Source organism: Passer domesticus, chromosome 4 (genome assembly GCF_036417665.1).
Source record: "Passer domesticus isolate bPasDom1 chromosome 4, bPasDom1.hap1, whole genome shotgun sequence".
NCBI classification, from domain to species: domain Eukaryota; kingdom Metazoa; phylum Chordata; class Aves; order Passeriformes; family Passeridae; genus Passer; species Passer domesticus.
Genome location: NC_087477.1, coordinates 24,650,856 through 24,667,135, shown reverse-complemented (window position 1 = coordinate 24,667,135; position 16,280 = coordinate 24,650,856). Strand labels below are relative to the sequence as shown.

At 43.7% G+C, this 16,280-nt stretch overlaps 1 protein-coding gene and 1 long non-coding RNA gene across 4 annotated transcripts; one reads left to right on the top strand and one right to left on the bottom strand.

Annotated features, from left to right (window-relative positions):
- Positions 1-5,822: 5,822 nt before the first annotated feature.
- Positions 5,823-15,055, bottom strand: LOC135298746 (uncharacterized). 3 transcript variants are annotated; one of them, XM_064416614.1, is made up of 14 exons: positions 14,811-15,055; positions 14,445-14,475; positions 13,832-13,973; positions 13,032-13,117; positions 12,039-12,139; positions 11,577-11,631; positions 10,939-11,045; positions 10,463-10,511; positions 9,865-9,965; positions 9,395-9,449; positions 8,573-8,582; positions 7,578-7,725; positions 6,529-6,583; positions 5,823-6,211 (listed from the first exon to the last, which is right to left on the bottom strand). In XM_064416614.1, the coding sequence occupies exons 2-14, from the start codon at positions 14,451-14,453 to the stop codon at positions 6,062-6,064; spliced, it is 1,068 nt and encodes a 355-aa protein (XP_064272684.1). In that variant the 5' UTR covers positions 14,454-14,475; positions 14,811-15,055; the 3' UTR covers positions 5,823-6,061. The 3 variants fall into 3 exon arrangements, with proteins under 3 accessions (XP_064272684.1, XP_064272683.1, XP_064272685.1); XM_064416613.1 differs by having other exon boundaries at positions 14,445-14,611; positions 14,811-15,024; XM_064416615.1 differs by having other exon boundaries at positions 10,463-10,512; positions 10,946-11,045; positions 14,445-14,611; positions 14,811-15,024.
- Positions 15,004-15,521, top strand: LOC135298748 (uncharacterized). Its single transcript, XR_010360775.1, has 2 exons — positions 15,004-15,286; positions 15,371-15,521. It is a non-coding gene; the product is annotated as an uncharacterized LOC135298748 (long non-coding RNA).
- Positions 15,522-16,280: the final 759 nt, after the last annotated feature.

The following is a 16,280-nucleotide window of genomic DNA, read 5'->3' as shown; positions in this document are numbered from 1 at the left end:
CTGGCTCTGTTTGTGCAACCTGTGAGAGGATTCATCTGTTAGAACCCAGGACCTTGGTGGCCTGGGTGGTCCTTGCCTGGCCAAGTGGATAATGCAGGCAAGCAGGTGCACAGGAGGGTGAGGGTGCCAGGCACAGCTTGGATTCAGCATTCATCTGACACTGGCAGTGGTCACTGGGACTGCCACAGGCTCACCATCATACAAAGCTCTCCCCATAGCCTGTCATGGGGTACAGAAAGATTGGTTAAGGAAAAACAAGCAGGAAAAGGCACAGAAAATTTGTCAGGCCAACCACTGGGGGGAGGTGGTTTAAGCTAAGCATTGTGTACATTGTGTACAAGGGCTCTGCCTCATGCACCCCCATCCACAGGCTCTGTTGGTTTATAGCTTCTTGTAGGTGCCCATCTCTCAGACCAAACACCTGCAGGCTTTGGAGAATTAGCCTGACTCTCAGAAGGAGCTGAGGTCCAAATTTCCACTTTTTTTCCCAACACAAGGAAATGCACATGAATTCTGAGCAACTTGAGAGGTGTGACAGACTGCTTTGTTTCAGTAGCATGTAAAACTTTTAAACTGGAATTTTCCAGCAGCATTCCAGTGCCAGACAAATGATTTATGAATCATGTTCTGTCTGTCACATCAGCAAGGTGTGTCAGTCCCTGCAGCAAAGTGTATTAAAGCTCTCTTTTACTCACTGAAATGAGAGCAGGGTCCAGCCTGAGCAGTGCTTTATTCCTAAAAATGAGGGGGTGAAACTTACACCAGTGACTAGACAACATCTCTCCAGTTCAAGCTTTGCCTTCCTGGGGGCCTTTAGTGACAGATTTCCATTGCAAGACAGAACAGCCCCAAGTAAAAGTATTTCTCAGGCACACAAACATGGACTATCCAACAGTGTCAGAAGAACACAAGTAGCTGTTGGTAAGTGCTTTTATATGAACTGAATTGAATTATACCAGCATTTTGCTAGAAACTATAATGGAAACTAATTCCTGTATGGTTTCTGCAAGAAGGGGAGGCAAACAGAGCAAGCCATGCCACAATACTTTGACAAAACCTCCCCTTTGTGCCTGGCATGCTGACATGTCAGTGGCCCTTGCAGCAGGTTCTGGAAATACAAATCCTAGGTGCAGAAAGAGTAAGAAACAATATCACCATTGCCCTTCTGATACAAGACACACCAAGGGATTGGTTAGCAGAAGTGAAGAATCAAAGAGAGAGCAAACAAGCTAAATACCTGGGTTTTGCCAGCTGATTCTCATATCCTGAAGAACACATCACAGTAGCTGTTCTAGACTATCACCTGTACACAGTCAGCTGTCCCACACTGAGTTGTTTACAGCCTTACGGCTTTATCTGCTCTTGAAAATGTTAGCTTTTGACGTGTGCCCTTACATTTCTTAGACCTCTGAGCCTTTAAAAACCTTTTCTGTGGTCCTCATGGCTATTGGAATTCTTCTGCAAACCCTGAGCAGCAGAATAGCTGTTTTGAAAACAGTCTGATACAGCAAGTTCATGCCAAAGCCCTGCACAGCTCTGCCTCCTGAGCCCAGCAGCCCTAGGAAGGGGTCCCCTTCCTCTCCCCTCTACAGTGCCCTAGATAAGGCTCTGACATGAAGCTGTGTACTGGTCAGTTTGTCCTTGACAGTACGGTCTTTGAAACCATGGAGAGAAACAAAGGCTGACACCAGCTGCTACTGAGGTTTTTGTACCATGGGGCAAAAGTATTTTATTGTTGTCATTAAAAGTCAAGTGATTTAATCTCACTGGTGTCCTAATGCATACCTTGTTAACTACATCTCATTTTCTAGTTAGCCATGAACTATCAGACTATTCATGCCTTTAAACAAGCAGGACTTTCAGGGATAAGTGTACTGCAGATCTTGCTATGCCAAACCCACTAACACCTTCTCTTCCTATCAGGTGTGCCAGAGCAGCCTGCCCAGACAGCATGACCCAGGACAGTGCCTGGCCACAGACCTCAGTCCCTGGGGCATCAGCCCTTTGATTTTCCCCTTTGGAAGCGGATGCTGCAGCCAATGCTGAAATAATTAAATTTTATCCCCCACCACAAAACTCCTCCGGATGACACAGACGCCCTGCAGTTTCCTCCACATGCCTGTGTGGAGAAACACAAGTCCACACCCCAACAAACACCTCCACCTCCCAGCCTGGGGGAGGTTTCTCTAGCTGTGAAAACCCAGGCCTGGGCAGTGTTTGAGCTGCATGGAGAAAGGACACAGATTAGTTTTTCCAGTGACGATAGCAATGCTTTGCTCTTTTCTGGGATCTGGCTTTCTGTTTTAAGTGGCCCAGAGCCTGGCAGCACTAAGTAAGCAATAGCAAAGGTATAGCATAATTTCTGTTAAAAACCTACTCCTGGCTCTCCAAACAGGAAGGGAAAACTTCCCCACCATCCTCAAACACACCTCCACAAAGCCCGTGTAGTAGGGGACACTGGTTAGGGCAGGCAGGACAACACGGAGGCAGGGGAGAGCATACAGGGCTTACAGGGAGGTTGTGCAGGGTGGAAACAGGGAGTGGAGACATCCTCCTCTGCTGGGAGAGGGCAAGAACATGTTAGACCATGTGTGTCACAGCATCTCACCTTAAACACTCTTAAGTACCCACAAGAGTCCCAGCTGGCAACTAAGGGAGAAGGCACACGGGGAGGTCAGAAAAAGGCAGAGTTTCCTGACACGGGTTCATTTCCAGGAGCACTTAGTCATTGCTGGGAAGTGCTGAGAGCAGCAATTGTTCCCCAGTTCTTCCACAGAAAATCCAATCTTGCCCCCAGGCATGTGTCAGAGACTTTTTCCAGTGACCCATGAGACCTGGGAGGCCACAGCAGACACTGGGACCAAATGAGATGACAAAATCATCATCATCTGATTGTGACTCACCTCAAGCAACTTAGTTTCGGGAAATTAGCTTGGAGACCAACATCCCTCCCTGCCTGTTAATGATTTACATCCAGAATTTACACCCAGAACCTTTGGGTACAGGAGCTGTCTGCAAAATCCAGGGATTTTTTCCAGGGAAACTCATCCTGAAGGGTCCCTCCTTAGCTGCAGCATGGACCTTCCCCTGCTAAGTGGAGTCAGGACCTGTATGAAGTAACCTATAGGTCTTCAACATCAACTTTCTCATCACCAGTGTAGCAGTTATTTAGTTTGTTACAGGGGACTATTGCGCTGCAAGAACCATGCCTTTGCATTAATGGTCATTATTCAGTTGAATTAATGATAAACAGGAATAAAGGCAAAAATTTTCCACGCAGCAAATGAGACTCCCAGATATGCCAAGCCATGGCAGCACTGGGTCTCTTGATGCCCACCCACAGCCTTCCCTACAGCATCTTCCTTTCACTTCTGTTCTGCCTCATTTCAAAAAGCATAAAATTAAGCTTGGAAACATAAAAGAACCAGATACAATGAGTAGCCAACTACTGCACAAAACTAATATCCAAGGAATTTCATTAAGGGGTCCCTTGACCCCTTAATGAAATTTGGCTGAGAATTTTGGACAGTCAGAGCAAGGAGCTAGCACCAGTTTAATCAGATTGGAGCAGGGAAGGTGAACACTGACAGAGGGCAGAGCAGGAGAAAATGAAACACCAGGGTGGAAATGCATAGTAGAAAAGGCAAGGCTGGAGAAACAGCAGTGGGGAAAAAAGGGTTGAGGGGTAAAATGCCAATAGGGCAGAAAACCCAGAAAGCTGGGAGGGAGAAGGATTCGACCACAGGTAACTGAGGAAATTGGACTGGAAAAGGGGGAGAGAAAGCAAAATAATGAAGTGAAATCCACTCCATTAGCTGGTCTGTCAGAGGCTGAGCTTAAGCAGAGGGAAAAAGCATGGCCCCAAGTCTCCCTGTCCCCACCACACACCCTTCTGCACAAGTCTGTGGCAGTGGTCCCTGCTGGGACAGGTCTGGCTGTGTCTGTGCTCCTGCATCAACCCTGTTTTCATGATCTTGATTGCTTATTGGGAGAGCATCAGTACTGGCAAAGACATAGGTAAAGAAATGTTGAGAACCTCTGCCTCACAACCAGCCTTTCTAGTGTTTCTGGTGATTAACTCACCTCTCCTTTTTAACAGAGGGCCAATATTTCCTTTAGGTTTTTGCCTGTTGTTTATGTATCTAAAGAACCTTTTCTGGCAGTTTTTGATATCTCTGGCCAACTTAAATTCAAGCTGAACTTTTGCTTTTCTAACAGCATCTCTGCAGTTTTAGTAGTAGGAAGAGATGCTTGTCATCAAGGAAATGAGATTATGACCAGACCAAGAAAAAAATATGTTTAACATCTGATAGCTGATCCACATCATCACTTCTCGCAGCAGCATCCCCTGGTCCCTGCCAGACAATCATTACATGCTTTTGTTAGGTTTCTATATATGCTCTTTTCTGTAAATTTAAAACGGACCTTCCCTTCCAGTAAATTACAGCTTTCCTTTTGCTTTCAGGCCAGTCTGCTGCTCATGTTTTCATGCAGCCCGAGCTGCTTGTGTTTGGCTTTTCTGAGACGCTGACTGCAGGGAAGGTTAAGCAGTTTAGTGGTTGAGTGGCTGGTACAAAAACAAACCTGCAGATTTCTGATCCAGAACACCAAAACAACACAGTATAGAGAAACAGCCCAGCTGGGGCCAAGTATACGTGCTATTGCATTACACACCCCTGGTGTTTATTTACAAAGCAAGCCAAGTTGGGCTGCCATCCCTCCTTAAACATGTACTTTTCATGCCCAGAAATTGTCCTTGGATCAAGTTCCTGGTGGGAGGAGCGTGTAAAGCAGCCGTGCCTGCAGGATCTGTGGCCAGCAGGCTTCTCCAGTGCATCTTCTCAGAGGTGAAACACAGGTGTGAAGGGCTTGTCCACAGCTGCTGTGAGACACCTGAGACCACAGTGGGGGTGTGGCACCTGTGTCTCAGGCAGAGTGGGAGCTTCAGACAAAGTTCATTAAGAGAAGCCCTCCCATTAAGTCAAAAGGTGTGGAAAGAACTCCCTTGCTTTTTGAATTCCTCAAAGAGTTTAGTTTGAGATCCAGTCTTGGGCACCAGACTTTGTCAATGGTTTATGTCCAAAAGGTTATACAGGGGTAATTAAGCCTTTATGCAACTTTGCCCAGCAGCACAAAGGATGACAAACCCAATATATTTATTAAAATAAAATGAATTATTAATTTAAATTGGTTGCAATAATAATATATATAGGATGACAAACCCAATATATTTATTAAAATAAAATGAATTATTAATTTAAATTGGTTGCAATAATAATATATATATATATTTTAAAGGGCTTAATCAGAATTACTTACAACTAGCTAGCTATAACTATTAGTATCGTGCACTGGTTTTGAAGCAATATTGAAGCAGTTATAATAAAGCATTATATTGAAGCAATTAAGTCCTTAAGCTTACAGGCTTTTTAGAAGTGGAAGAGCTTCATAGAAGCTGGCAGTGCTCTTGTCATCAGCTGACAATCATCACTGGAACATCATAACCAGGGATAAAACAAGAAGCAGCTTGGGCCACAAACAAGCTGTTATAAAAATACAAATTAATTATCCTCAAAGAAAATAGTTGTCTTTGGATGTGCGCACAACCTGCTGCTCTTTCAACCTTCAAAGCACTGAAATAATGACATTTTTAGCAAAATATCCAGCTGGGTCTGTCCTAAGAAACAAAACCTTCTCACCCCAAGCAGTGGCTGTTTCCCTTCCCTTATAAAACACACGCTATCACAAGAACTACAAGGCTTATGCCTTCAGCATTTTCCCCCCAAAATCAGTTACTATAGTGTGATGAAAAGAACAATCACTTCTGACTGATCAAACCAAGGGTTTTATTTCCACCTGTTAAAAGAAATCTCTGTCTACCAGCAGAATCCAACATAGATGAGCAGACTTGATCATATTTAAATAAATTTAAAAAATATTTATCATTAAATTCAGAGAAAATGAAACTTTATGCAACAAAAAGCATATACATATGAAAAAAACCTCATTATACCACCTATCCCCCAAATCCATCTGAGACTGTCTTGAAAAATAGAAGTACTTATATATAAATGGGATGGTACTGTCCTGGAGTGAGATCTGTCCTGCAGGTTGGGCAAAAGCAGGCAGTCTGAAGGGCAAAAGGGAGGCACTGACTGCAGAAGACATGACCACACAGTGTTGACAAAATCAGTCGTCCACTTTGCACAATCTGGAAGAAAGGAAATCACAACAGGAAAGGATGTGAGTTAGCTGCTTTACTGGAAGCAGGCAAATAGGACTTGGAGTATCTGCAATGTGTCAGTTACTGCTGAATAATGAGGAACACATAGGTCTGGCAGTGCCTCCTTGGCAGGGGTTTCTCCCTCTACCTACACCAACAAGTAACTTTTAGAGCTCCAAAGCATGGTCTGTGCTTCAAACCAGCTGCCCACAGCATCCCACATCAGCCAGCTTGGTTGTGCAGCTTCCCTTGTGCCCCATTCCCCACCCACAAAGCTGGAAAGATGCCAACAGGCGGGTCCTTACCTGTGGGTAAAAATCCATGCAGATTGGGCACCTGATAGTACCTGCTGGCCAAGCACTAGAGAGAACAGAAGCAGAAAGAACATTGGCTGTTTATGTCACCACACTGAGGGTCACTGGCACATAAAATGTCATGCAATCTGCAGCTGCACTGAGCAGCCATGACACATTTCCTTTGGAGAACCCTGCATACCCTGAACTCTCTCAGTTTGCTGCGTGCAGTAATGAGTGTGGGTCTCCCAAAGGAAAGAGCATCTTGGTTTTCACTGGGAGAAGGATGCAGTCAGACACCCTGCTCTGGGATCTGAAGTGTCAGCAGCCTCCAGCACTGGGCAGTCTAGGTACAGCAGCATTTATGTCCAACAGGCCATCAATAACAGCTTTGTAACTAAGGCATTGAGCTGTCCTCTGGGAATGATTAGTTCTAGAATGGAGCAAGGCCTGACACTACAGAGTAACACTGCAGACAGCTCTGGCAAGAAGGACTTTGCTCAGTGTTAATTGCTGCTCTTCAGCCTCACCTAAACAGAGCAGGAAGGTGCATGTTGTAACAGAGCAGCTTGAGATCAAAGGGAAAAAATTATGCCTTTTTTATATTAAGTTCTCTCCTATCTTGCCTTCCAGTAATCCAAAGCACACCAGCTTTATTAAAACCCGCACAGATTTTGTCCAGCTGCTGCCAAGCCATCAATACCAATGAAAGTATTTCCTCATCTAACAGCACCACTAGAGCCTGGCATGAAAATAAAATGTAATGTATTGTGAGCTATGGTCTGTGCCTAGTCACCCTCTCTTGCTATACCCCTAAATTCCTCTTTAAGTCTGTGTGCAAAGCTTTCCATCTGCCTTGGGCTGCCTTCCTCTCCTAAAGTAAAAATGGCATCATTTCATCATCATGCAACATGGGAAGTGGTCATCACTGGGAGAGGGAAATAAATAGAGTAAATAAAGGTTTCAAAGGTAAGCCAGGCCACAGCAGTAAAACATAGTCTTGTCTGTATGAAAAACAAAAGGCAAAACTCAATGTCTGGTATGTCATGAGGCATACATACTCTGAACTTCCAGTTTCATCTTCTGATGAATCCCTTTCTTCAGATGCTGAATCAGTCACAGACACATCATTATCTGCTGCTTCATCTTCATCATCATCACTCAGTACAGAGCTGTCCAACAGCAGCTGGCTTCCTTGTTGATCACGCTCTGCAATTTATTTTCAGTTAGTTAGATCTATTACTTACTCCCTCTCTCCTTGGAACTACCTTTGAAATGAGTTATTATAAATGGTCTGTAATGGTTCCTATTTGAAATGGACCCTGTTCAGCTGGGTTAAAATCAGTCTTAAATAAACTAGTTTCCCTAAATATTGAGGCTGAACTCTTCCACACATTGAGTCTATTCTATTACAGACCAACACAGAACATTTGCTCTGTTCACCCTATGAACAGCTAAAAATGTTACCTGAGAGAGTCTCAGTGTCATAAGATCCAAAGAGTTATAATATTTGTGAACAAATCTGCCTTATAAAGGGAAGCTCTCTCACACTCTTCTTACTAACAGGGTCTGCTGTGGTCCTATGGTGTTAAGGTGACTTGAAAATTATAACATATAGTTCAAAGGAGATAGATTTTTAATGACCTGGTAACACCCAAAGGGTAAGAACTGCTGTTTGCTTTTCAATTCTCAGAATACACATGCAACAATGATCCCTGCAACACCCGCGTCCATGTAACAATAATCAAGCACTAATCAAATATATTACAGAAAATGTCACCAAATTAAAGTTCCTTTCTACAGAAGTATTGAGCAACAACTTCTCTTGTGGGGATTTTCCACTCTGTTTGATAGCAGCTATCAGACATAGATGGGATCCATTCTTTAAGACACTGGCCAGAGGTTTTAGCACTGTTCTTTTTCTTTTGCTAAATGCAGTTTCAATCCCCACAAGGATTGAAATGTTGTTGCTGTTCAAGATGGCTGGAAAGGACAAAGAAAACCTAAAGATTATATTTATAACAATTCCATTATCAACTTTAAAAAGTAAACTCACCTTCAATAAACTTGCATCAGTGCATATGGGAAAAGAGAAAAAAGAAAATACAATTAGACTTTGGTGTGCAGCCCTGGTGTTACATATACAACCACCAGCTTAGCCAGGCAATTACAACAGATCAGATGAAGAATGCTGGGCTATTGCTCTCTAATTTTGGTTGAGAACATTTAAAGTAGTAGCCAAATAGCTGTTGTCCTGAGAACAAATAAGAGGTTGCTGCTAGTTCTCTTCCCACTGCTGGAACATGATAGAAACAGAGGCAGCTTTAGAACCTCCTGAAAACCCTCCTCCCTCCTTCCATTTCAGTTTCCAAACTGGAAGTTGGCTGGAGGTGTTTCTTTCCCTCCATTTTCCCCAAACAGGAAAATTGATATTAGATGAAGTAAAGAGGAGAAAAAACAAAACAAAACAAAATAAAACAACAAAAAACCCCCAAACAAACAAAAAAACAACAAAATCACCCAACCAAACCATAAAACAAACCAAAAGACAGAACATGGATTGGGAGGAAAGAATTCCAGTTGTGTGCTCTATGGGAACTAGGCAAATAAAACTCAATTATCTGCAATCGATCAGGGGCTGCTAGAAGAATGAGGAACCCACAGATCTGCCAGTGCCACCTTGGCAGGACTTTCCCCATCAGGGTACACCACCAAGAAGTGACTTGGAGGGACGAGCTGCTTGGAGCTCCAAAGCAAGGGCTGTGCTTTGAGCCAGCTGCCCACAGCATCTCACACTGGCCACATGAGCTACACAGTTCCCTCTGTGCCCCACTCCCCTCCCACAAACCAGAAATGATGACAACACATGGGTCTTTACCTCTAAGTACTCATCCATCCAGTTTGGAGAACTAAGAGTACCTGATGCCCATGCACTAGAGAGAGAGAACACAGCCAGAAAGAACATGCAGCCATTAATTTCACCAAATATAAAGTGTTCTTGATATATAGAATGTCAGAAATTAAAACAACCCCTACTCTGACTTAGCTACACCCCAGCCCAGCAACACAATCATTCCAAAAACTCTTATGAACTGCAAGCATTTCATCACATCTTGAGCCATAATATAAAATACATTAATTACTAGATTCATGAACAGAGAAGAAAAATTTCCATTGCATTTTGCTAGGGTTTCTTTTTTTTCAAAGTCGTTCTCTTCCAGACAGGCCACTATATTCTAGGTCTGAAATTTTTGCATAATATCAAGCAGAACCCAAACTTTGTCAAAAAACTGTTTCTACCCTATGTCAGAAATTACACTTTGGAGAGACATTTTATCTCTCACATACCTATTGTTATTTCTTCCTTCCTCTTCATCACTAGCCAGTAGCAGGACTGAATTATCATCTGCTCTGGAAACAAGTGGGTGCTGCTGGTTTTGCTCCAGCTGCTGCAACAGGGTAGAAACAGAGGCAGTTTAGGAACCATCTAGACACACTCCACCCTGCTCCCCCAGTTCCATGATTGGATTTGGTTTATACATATTTCTTCTCCTCTTTCTCCCCCAGATGGGCAAATTCAGTTGTGATAGCCACAAACATTTGTTGTTAGATGAACAACTGCTGAAGAAAGGAAAACACAACAGGGACTGGGAATAAAGAATTCCAGTTTGCTTCTCTATGGGCAGCAGGAAAAGAAGACTTGAAATATCCTCCATCTGTCAACTGCTGCTAAATAATGAGGAACCCAAAGATTTGGTAGTGCCATCTTGATAAGGGTTTCTCCCTTGATGCAAAAATTGACTTGGAAGGATGAACAGATTGGAGTTTCAAAGCAAGGGCTGTGCCTCAAGCCAGCTGCCCGTTAGCCAGATGAATCCCATAGCTCCTTCTCTGCCCCATTCCCTGCCCACAGAAAATGAAAGGAGGATGACATTGGGATTCTTACCCATAAGAAGCAATCCTTGTAAAGCACACTTGGTAGAGGATGAAAGAGCCTTGTGGTAGAGTGAACAGAACAAGAAAAATATACAGTCATTATTTTCACCATGCAACAAGGGTTACTGATACATAAAATGTCAGAAATTAAGTATCTCCTATTCTGATCTAGCAACATCCCAGCCAGCAACAGCCCAGTCTAGCAACATGAGCATTCTAAGTACTTTTATGTACTAAAACATTTCAACATATCCCAAACCACAGTGTAAGATACAATCAATAATGTCTTCATGAACAGAAAAGTTTCTGATGGATTTTACAAGTTTGTTTTGTTTTGTTTTTTACTCAGCTCTCTTCCATACAGGCCACTATATTCCAGGTATTAACTTTGTGCACAGGATTAAACAGGACCTAAAATCTTGGCAAAAACCTGTTGCTGCTCTGTCAGAAATCAGAATTTGGAGAGACACTTTATTTGTCACATACCCATCATCATCATCATCTCTCAGTTCTTCATCATCATCACTGGCCAGTAGTGCAACTGAATCATCCGCTGGTATGGAGAGAAGTGGGTACTCCTGGTTCTGCTCCCACTGCAGGTGGGTAGAAAGGGTAGCAGCTTAAGAAACATGTTTTAACCCTCCTCCTTGCTCCCCTGTTTCATCCCTATCTGGATTTAGACTGCAGGCAAATCCTTCCCTCTTTCTCTCTTAATTTGCCAAACTTTATGGCAAATTAAATTGTATTAGCCATAGAAATTTCATATTGGTTGCAGAGCTGATGAGAAAAGAAAGCCAGAACAGGGATTGAGAGGAAAGAATTCCAGTTGTGTGCTCTATGGGCACTAGGCAAATAGAACTCAACTATCTGCAATCTGTCAGTAGCTGCTAGAAGAATGAGGAACCCACAGGTCTGCCAGTGCCACCTTGGCAGGACTTTCCCCCTCGGGGTACACCACCAAGCAGTGGCTTGGAGGGACGAGCTGCTTGGAGCTCCAAAGCAAAGGCTGTGCTTTGAGCCAGCTGCCCACAGCATCTCACACTGGCCACATGAGCTGCACAGTTCCCTCTGTGCCCCACTCCCCTCCCACAAACCAGAAATGATGAGAACACATGGGTCCTTACCTCTAAGTACTCATCCATCCAGTTTGGAGAACTAAGAGTACCTGATGCCCATGCACTAGAGAGAGAGAACACAGCCAGAAAGAACATGCAACCATTAATCACCAAACATAAAGTGTTCTTGATACATAGAATGTCAGAAATTTAAACAACCCCTACTCTGACTTAGCAACACCCTAGCCCAGCAACACAATTATTCCAAAAACTCTTATGAACTGCAAGCATTTCAGCACATCTCAAGCCATAATATAAGATACATTCATTAATGGATTCATGAACAAAGAACTGTTTCTGCTGGATTTTGGTAGAATTTTTTTTACTGAGCTCTCTTCCAGACAGGATATTATATTCTATGTCTGAAGTTTTCACACAGAATTAAGCAGAACACAGAAACTTTGTCAAAAAACATCTTTCTACCCTGTGTCAGAAATTACACTTTGGAGAGACCCTTTATCTCTCACATACCCATCACTATCTCGTGGTTCCACGTCATCATCACTAGCCAGTAGCAGGACTGAATTATCTGCTGCTCTGGAAAGTGGGTGCTGCTGGTTCTGCTCCCACTGCTAGAATGGGTTAGAAACAGAGGTAACTTAGGAATCACATGAACACCTTCCACCCTGCTCCTCTGTTTCAGTTCCCTGGCTGGATTTAGGCTGGAAGTGTTTCTTTCCCTCTTTCTCCTACAAAAGGGCAAGTTCAGCTGTGATAGCCATAAACTCTTTGCATGAGATGAACAGCTGTTGAAGAAAAAAATCCAACCCCAAACCCACACTCATTTTTTTGCAGAATTGGAGCTGGGTCATGCAGATTCTTCCATAAGTTCAAGACCTTTTCCAGCATCACTGCTGCGTGTTTCTGCTTTTCACAGCAGCAGTGGCATCCCAAAACTCAGGGGATAAACTACCATGTGGGCCAGATCTTTGTAAAATATTTATTGAAGTAAAAAATAGAACTGCATTAATAAACTTTAAATACTTCTTGGAGTAATAAACAGTCAGTACCCCAGTCAGCTACAGTCGTGCTTGGTACCTAAGTGACAGGAGTACCTCAAATCAACGTTGCAGCTAAATACTTCATATTTGGGAAGTCAAAGTCTTCCCATGCTCATCTTTCCTTTTTCTTTAAATCACTGGCCTATATCTTGTGTATCACTAGAACAGCTTCAGCTTTAAACTGGCACCTTCTATTCTATTACCCATGATTGCTAAACATTCTACACCAGTTTTAGAGCAACAAAAATTTTAAATTACTCTTTAAATCACTCTGCAAAAGATACTCAGAGGTGCTGATGCATTCACCGGTACATTTGGGGTTGACTGAGAGCTATATCTAAAGTAGGTGAGTCAGATCTGTGTTTCAGCCCTGAACACTTGGATGCCAGAAGGCAGGCCTGGCAGTACAAGAGAAAACTAATTTGGCTGTGAGATGGAGAGAAGCTTGTCATTCACTACTTACCACAATACTGCCAGAATCATTGCCAGTTAGATTGATTTCTTCAGAGTCAGGAGAATCAGCTGTGACACTTAGGAATTCCTCACCAGCTGAAAACCAGAATGTTAGAATCAATATGAGAAATTGAAGAGGAATTAAATGGGCAGCCCCAGAGGAACAGACTGAGGTAGGATTCATCTGTGCCCTGGGTCTCCTCTTTTCAGGAATTTGTCCAATATTTCACTCCAGCTTTGCTCTCAACAGTCCACAGGAGAGCATTGCCAGCCCTGTCCTCTGCAAGAACGAGTGGCTGAGCTCCTCACACAGTTCTGTTGGATGACAGCAGCTTGCAGGAGGTACACACTAACACGGGAATGTTTATCACACAGGAAAGAAACCAAACCAAAGCTGGAATCATAGCAGGTATCCTGATTTTACAGACCATGCTCTAGAGGTTCCCTTGAGGGACGGGGCACAACTAATGACCAAGTTTCCCTATCTGCTTTCCAGATGGGAGATCCCAAACTTAGTTTTCTGCCCTGTGTAGTGGCAGCTGCGGCGACTGCCCGCTGCTCAGAGTAGACATTAAGGTACTTGAGTGGCACTTGGACCTTTGCTACACAGTTCATCTCCCACTAGTGTAAATGTATCACAGTGCAGTAACAAACCCATGTGCTTGTCTGGAGCCTTGCTATTTACAGATGCCATACTAGGTGCTCCCTAAAATCCCACATTTTGCTTCTTTCCCACTAAAGGGCCTAGAGACTGGCAAATGCACACAACTGAGTGGACCCCAGCCCTCCAGAAGCAGATTCTGTCCTTACCAAGCTCAAAAGAAAGTGTACCACTTTCCTCGAAGTCTACTGGTTCTGGCTCTGGAGCTCCACCAGTGCTAGGAGCCAGCAGCCTGCTCCATTTCTGGGCTTGACTAGAATCCCCTGCTTCTCCACAGTGCTTTCGCCGATTCTAAGAGGGAGCAAAGCTTTAGCATTTTCTGTAGGAGTAAGGGTAATGTGGCCCCCATTTTTGCAACACCAATGAAAGCACGAGGGTACAGATGACACTCATGCAAAGGCTGGAATATACATCACATAGTGCTGTGGGTCACTCCTCCCTGAGCACATCATCAAGGAAAAGGAGTCCCCCCCCATCCCTTACCAACTCTCTCACCAAGAAAAAGCGTATCCCAAAGGCTTGAAAATTAGGACACTACTTCACAATTTTATCAGGTCATTCTTCACACTGTAAGCATTTCTGAACTATTGCTAGCACTCAGAGAGGTTCAAAATCTTCCTTCTCCCAAAACATGAAGTTACGTGAAGTCTTAATAGGCTTCTGTTCCCATACATTTGCTACAAACTCTTTCAATCCTTTACGGAAGAACCCTGGACAATGTGTTTTAGGAATAGGATCTGCATTGAGTAGTAAAGTACTCACTGTGCTCATGGTGTTTCATGACCTAAAACCACTGGAAGAGTAAGTGGGACAGGCATCAGAGAAGGATGTCAGAGAAGCTGCAGCGATTGATCCCTTAGATTCCTTTAGGTAGTATATTGCTACAAAACCCTGACTTCTAGGGCTCAGAGAATGATGCTCTTCCAAACCTACCAGAAGAGAAGAGAGGAGATTAACTCTCTGGAATATCTGTTCTCTTTAATACCACCCCTGCTTCGGGATTCCCATCCCTGAGTCACCAGTTTCTGTACAAGTTCAGTACTGGAGCCTCAGACACCTGCAGCTGGGCCAGAAGCCCAGAACAGCCCCTCAGCATCAGAAACCTTTTCAAAAATAATCTGCACTTACCTGTGTAGTCAGCCAAGAGTTTTCCTCGTAAATGTCAGCAAATCACCTTCTGCTCCCACCAGGGATGGAGAAGATGTACACTACACAGAGGAGATGGACACTTTGCATCTGCTTCCCGGCAGAGGATCCATCAACTGTCTTAACAGACCCCAGGTCACCTGGGCACCCTGGGATGGAATCCTTGGGGCAACAGTTTGGCTGTGGCAACATTCCATCAATGGTAACAGGAGCCCTCTTTGCACCCTCCTGGTGTCCCAGAATGCTTTGGCATGGAAGGGACCTTAAATATCAGCTGGTTCCAACCTCCTGCCATGGGCAGGGACACCATGCACCACATCAGGGTGTGCAGGACCCTGGCCAGCTGGCCTTCCAGGGAGAGGCATTCCATTTTAGTCTGTGACTGAGAACTCTCATGAGATGTTTTAACTTTAATCCCCAGGAAACAGAAATTAAAATTAAATGAAGAGATTTTTGAAGTTGGGTTGGATTTTTTTCTAAGTTGGTGAAAGTCTAATAATTTTGATTCTTATTTAAAGTCTCTGAAGTCTTGAATTTTTCAGGTGCTCAACTATTCCTCTGCTGAGCATTTCACAAGAGGATTGGGAGGAGATTTGCTCTGCTCCTGGAGACAGCACCTTACTCTTGAAGCCCTGCTCTGCTATGAAAGACAACACAGCAAGGAAAGTGAAATTAAAATTCAGTTTTCTTCCAGCCACTGGACCTGCATTCAAAGGGTTTGGCTGGCGCTCCTGAGAGAAGCACCAAACCCATCCCAGTCCTGCTGGATACAGGGATGCTCTTCAGCCCCTGGTCCCATGAATGTTCTTGGGTGTGGGGAGGATGGTGGAAATTCATCCAGTGCTGTGGATAGCATATGGATATTTTCAGCTCACAACCTACATGAGTAGGATCATTTCTTAAAATAATTTCTCTGTTAGTACAACAGTTGCTATTAGGTAATGGGAAAAGTGTTGGGTGTTTAAAGATGGATGGGGATGACTTTCCCATTTTTCTCAGTCCTGTGTCTGGAAATTGAAGCAAAGGCTGGTTTTGGTCATCATACACACATCCTTCATTTCTCATATTTGGAGCCTGGCACAAAGTACTTACTTATTCATATATTAAATATGTATTTAGAATTGATTAGCACCTTAGCATTTTTATTTCAAGCATTAGATCTCCTTTAGGATTTTTATTATCTAAAACTCTGCCCTTTGGACCCAACATTCTGGAAAGCAGGAGTGTCTAAAGTGAGATGAAGCACAAGTGGATTGACTGGCATATGAAATATCCCATGTGTTAAGGCAGGGAGCCTGTTCACTCACTCAACAGGTACAGCTGAGGTTGGCTGAGTGGGCTCAGCTCCACTTGTATTTTGGGGTGGAATCGGATGGCTTTTTGCAGGAATGTGTCAACAAGGATAAGGGAGGAGGGAGCACTGAGGAAAAGGAGGGTCAGCTTTCAGTAAGT